This window comes from Camelus bactrianus, chromosome 4, assembly GCF_048773025.1.
Source record: "Camelus bactrianus isolate YW-2024 breed Bactrian camel chromosome 4, ASM4877302v1, whole genome shotgun sequence".
Classification (NCBI taxonomy): Eukaryota; Metazoa; Chordata; class Mammalia; order Artiodactyla; family Camelidae; genus Camelus; species Camelus bactrianus.
Window position 1 is genome coordinate 16,663,620 of NC_133542.1, and position 4,517 is coordinate 16,668,136.

Here is a 4,517-nt window from a genome sequence, read left to right on the forward strand (position 1 = left end):
AACGGATCTAAAGGCTGTGCAAAGAGATAATGCAGAGGAACGAATTAGTCACCTAGGAGACAGGACAACAGAAAGCACCCAATCAGAACAACTGCAAGATAAACAAATAAAAACAAATGAAAGCAACATAAGGGACCTATGGGATAATATAAAGCATGCCAATCTTCGCATAATAGGGGTCCCAGAAGGGGAAGAAAGATCAAAGGGGATTGAAAAGGTATTTGAAGAAATCATGACTGAAAACTTCCCAAACTTAAAGAAGGAATCAGATATCCAAGTACAGGAAGTTCAAAGGGCCCCAAACAGGAAGAATCCAAACAGACCCACACCAAGACATATCATAATCAAGATAGCCAGAGTCAAGGACAAAGAAATGACCTCAAAGGAAGCAAGAGAAAAGCAAAGAGTGAGTTACAAGGGAACCCCCATAAGGCTCTCAGCTGATTTCTCTACACAAACACTACAGGCCAGAAGGGAGTGGCAAGATATATTCAAAGTCCTGAATGAAAAAAGATGCAGCCTAGGATACTCCATCCAGCAAGGCTATTCATTAGAATAGAAGGAGAGATAAAGAACTTCACAGGCAAGCAAACACTAAAAGAGTTTAGCAACACTAAACCCATGCTAAAAGAAATATTGACAGGTCTAGTCTAAATAGAAAAGAAGCAGGATGCTACAAAAATGAGAAACTCATAACTGGAAAGGTGATAACTGCCATGAATTCCAAATAGAATAAACACAAAATTGTAAAAGAAGACATCTAAATCATTAAGAGTGGAAGAAGGAAGCAAGAAAATACAGAGTATTTTTTTTTTCTTTCTATATTAAATTTTGTGTTTTTGGTAGGATGAGTTTGAGATTACATTACTATCTGTTTAGTACAAACAGTTATAGTAATAGGTTAATAGAGTTACAAAAAAGGGTAACCACAAGCCAAAAACTTACAAGGGAGTCACAAAAACTAAATAAAATCCAAGATAATACAGAGGAAAATTTCCAAACCACAAAAGGAAGAAGAAAGGAACAAAGAGGAAATACCAAATCAACTGCAAAGATAAGTTCAAAATGGGAATAAAAAACACATCTGTCATTAATTACTGTAAATATTAATGGACTAAATGCTCCAGTCAAAAGACATAGAGTGGCAGACTGGATAATAAAGAAAGAACCTTCAATATGCTGCATACAAGAGACCCACTTTAGGGAGAAGGACACATATAGATTGAGAGTGAAAGGATGGAAAAGGATATTCCATGCAAATGGAAAAGCCAAAAAAGCAGGTGTAGCAGTACTGATTTCAGACAAAATAGACTTTAAAGCAAAGGTCATAAAGAAAGATAAAGAAGGACATTTTTTAATGATTAAAGGAGTGATAAAAGATGAGGATATTACACTTGTTAATATATATGCACCCAATATAGGAGCACCTAAATACATAAAACAATTACTAACAGAGATAAAGGGGGATATTGATGGGAATACAATCATAGTTGGAGATTTTAACACCACATTAACAACACTAGACAGATCTTCCAGATAGAAAATAAATAAAGCAACAGAGAAACTAAATAATACAATAGAAAAATTAGATTTCGTGGATATTTTCAGAGCATTACACCCATCAAAAATACGATATACATTCTTTTCAAGTGCACATGGAACATTTTCTAGGATTGATTATGTACTTGAGAACAAAAGAAACCTCAGCGATTTTAAGAAGATAGAAATTATCTCAAGCATCTTTACTGACCACAATGCCATGAAACTAGAAACCAACAACAGAGAAACAAAGAAGAAAAAAAGGAAAGCATGGAGATTAATCAATACGCTATTAAAAAACCAATGGGTCAATGAAGAAATCAAAGCTGATTAAAAAATACCTTGAGACAAATGAAAATGAAAGCACAACCACACAAAACTTATGGGACACAGCAAAGGCCATGCTAAGAGGGAAGTTTATAGCTATACAGGCCTTCCTCAAACAAGAAGAACAATCTCAAATAAACAATTTAACCCACCAACTAAAAGAACTAGAAAAAGAAGAACAAAAACCCCACAAGGCAGCAGAAGGAAGGAAATTATAAAGATCAGGGAGGAAATAAATACAATAGAGATTTTAAAAAAACACAGAAAAAAATCAATCAAACCAAAAGCTGGTTTTTTGAAAAAGTAAATAAAATCGACAAACCTCTGGCCAAACTCACAAAGAAGAAAAAAGAGAGAGCACAAATTACCAAAGTAAGAAAGGAAAATGAAGAAATTACAACAAATAAAATAGAAATACAGAATATCATACGGGAATATTATGAAAAGCTAAATGGAACCAAACTGGATAAACTAGAGGAGATGGACAAGTTTCTGGAAACATACAGTCCACCAAGACTGAATCAAGAAGAAACTGGAAGGTAGAGGTGCTGGGGCGGGGGCCGCGGGGCTGGCGGCTGGGGTGTCCCAGAGGCCGTGGCAGTGAGGAGTCAGCTTTGCGGGGTCCAGGGCTCTGGGCGGCGAGCTCTCCTTCCTCCCCGACCGCGGAGGCTGTGCACCAGCGCTGGGACCCGTGCCGCATAACATCCCGATGGCTGCCCAAGGAGAACCTCAAGTTCAGTTCAAACTTGTATTGGTGGGAGATGGTGGCACTGGAAAAACTACATTCGTGAAACATCATCTGACTGGTGAATTTGAGAAGAAGTATGTGCCTACCTTGGCTGTTGAGGTCCATCCCCTTGTGTTCCATACCAACAGAGGGCCTATTAAGTTCAACGTATGGGACACAGCTGGTCAGGAGAAATTTGGTGGACTGAGAGACAGCTATTATATCCAAGCTCCGTGTGCCATTATAATGTTTGATGTAACATCGAGAGTTACTTACAAGAATGTACCGAACTGGCATAGAGACCTGGTGCGAGTGTGTGAAAACATCCCCATTGTGTTGTGCGGCAACAAAGTGGATATAAAGGACAGAAAATTTAAGGCAAAGTCAATTGTCTTTCACCAAAAGAAGAATCTTCAGTACTATGACATTTCTGCCAAAAGTAACTACAACTTTGAAAAGCTCTTCCTCTGGCTTGCTAGAAAACTGGTCGGAGAGCCGAACTTGGAGTTCGTCGCCATGCCTGCTCTGGCCCTGCCAGAGGTGGTCATGGACCCAGCCCTGGCTGCACAGTATGAGCACGATCTAGAGGTTGTGCAGACAACTGCTCTCCCGGATGAAGATGATGACCTGTGAGAAAGTGAAGCTGGAGCCCAGTGTCAGAAGTCTAGTTTTATAGGCAACTGTCCTGTGATGTCAGTGGTGCAGCGTGTTTGCCACTTTATTATATAGCTAAGCAGAACATGTGCTTAATCTTTGGGATGCTGAAGGAGATGAATGGGCTTCGGAGTGAATGTGGCAGTTAAAAAAAAAAACAAGCTTCATTTTTTTGGACCAGCATATTTAGCTGTTTTCGAACGCAGTTGTTTCCTCCCTGAGTTTCAAATATAAGACTGCTACAGTCACATCACAATATTCAGTGGTGAAATCTTGTTTATTACTGTCATTCTCATTCCTTTTCATTTAGAATCAGAATAAAGTTGTATTTCAAATATCTAAAAAAAAAATATTTAAAAAAAAGAAGAAACTGACCACTTGAACAAATCGATCACTAGAAATGAAATCGAAATAGCAATAAAAAACCACCCTACAAATAAAAGTCCAGGACCAGACGGCTTCACGGGGGAATTCTACTAAACATACAAAGAAGAACTCATACCAGTCCTTCTCAAACTCTTCCAGAAGACTGAAAAGGAGGGAATACTCCCAAACTCATTCTATGAAGCCACCATCACCCTGATACCAAAACCAGGCAAAGACACTACAAAAAAAGAGAATTATAGGCCAATATCACTGATGAACATAGACGCCAAAATCCTCACTAAAATATTAGCAAATAGAATCCAACAACACAAAAAAGATTATACATCATGACCAAGTGGGGTTCATCCCAAGGACACAAGGGTGGTTCAATATATGCAAATCAATCAATGTAATACATCACATCAACAAGAGAAAAGACAAAAACCACGTGATCATCTCAATAGATGCAGAAAAAGCATTTGATAAAATTCAACACCCATTTATGATAAAAACTCTCGCCAAAGAGGGTATAGAGGGAACATATCTCAACATAATAAAAGCTATATATGACAAACCTACAGCCAGCATAGTACTCAACGGTGAAAAACTCAAAAGCTTCCCACTAAAATCTGGGACAAGACAAGGATGCCCACTATCACCACTCCTATTCAACATAGTCTTGGAAGTCCTAGCCACAGCAATCAGGCAAGAGAGAGAGATAAAACGGATCCAAATTGGAAAAGAAGAGGTAAAAGTGTCACTATATGCTGATGACATGATACTAAATATAGAAAACCCTAAAAGGTCCACACAAAAACTACTAGAGCTGATTGAAGAATTCAGCAAGGTAGCAGGTTACAAGATTAACGTTCAAAAATCAGTGGCATTTCTTTACACTAATGAT

At 38.2% G+C, this 4,517-nt stretch overlaps 1 protein-coding gene across 1 annotated transcript; it reads left to right on the forward strand.

Annotated features, from left to right (window-relative positions):
• Positions 1–2,575: 2,575 nt before the first annotated feature.
• LOC105071277 (GTP-binding nuclear protein Ran-like) lies at positions 2,576–3,436 on the forward strand. Its single transcript, XM_045518745.2, has one exon. The coding sequence runs from the start codon at positions 2,576–2,578 to the stop codon at positions 3,224–3,226; it is 651 nt and encodes a 216-aa protein (XP_045374701.1). The 3' UTR covers positions 3,227–3,436.
• The last annotated feature ends 1,081 nt before the right edge of the window (positions 3,437–4,517 follow it).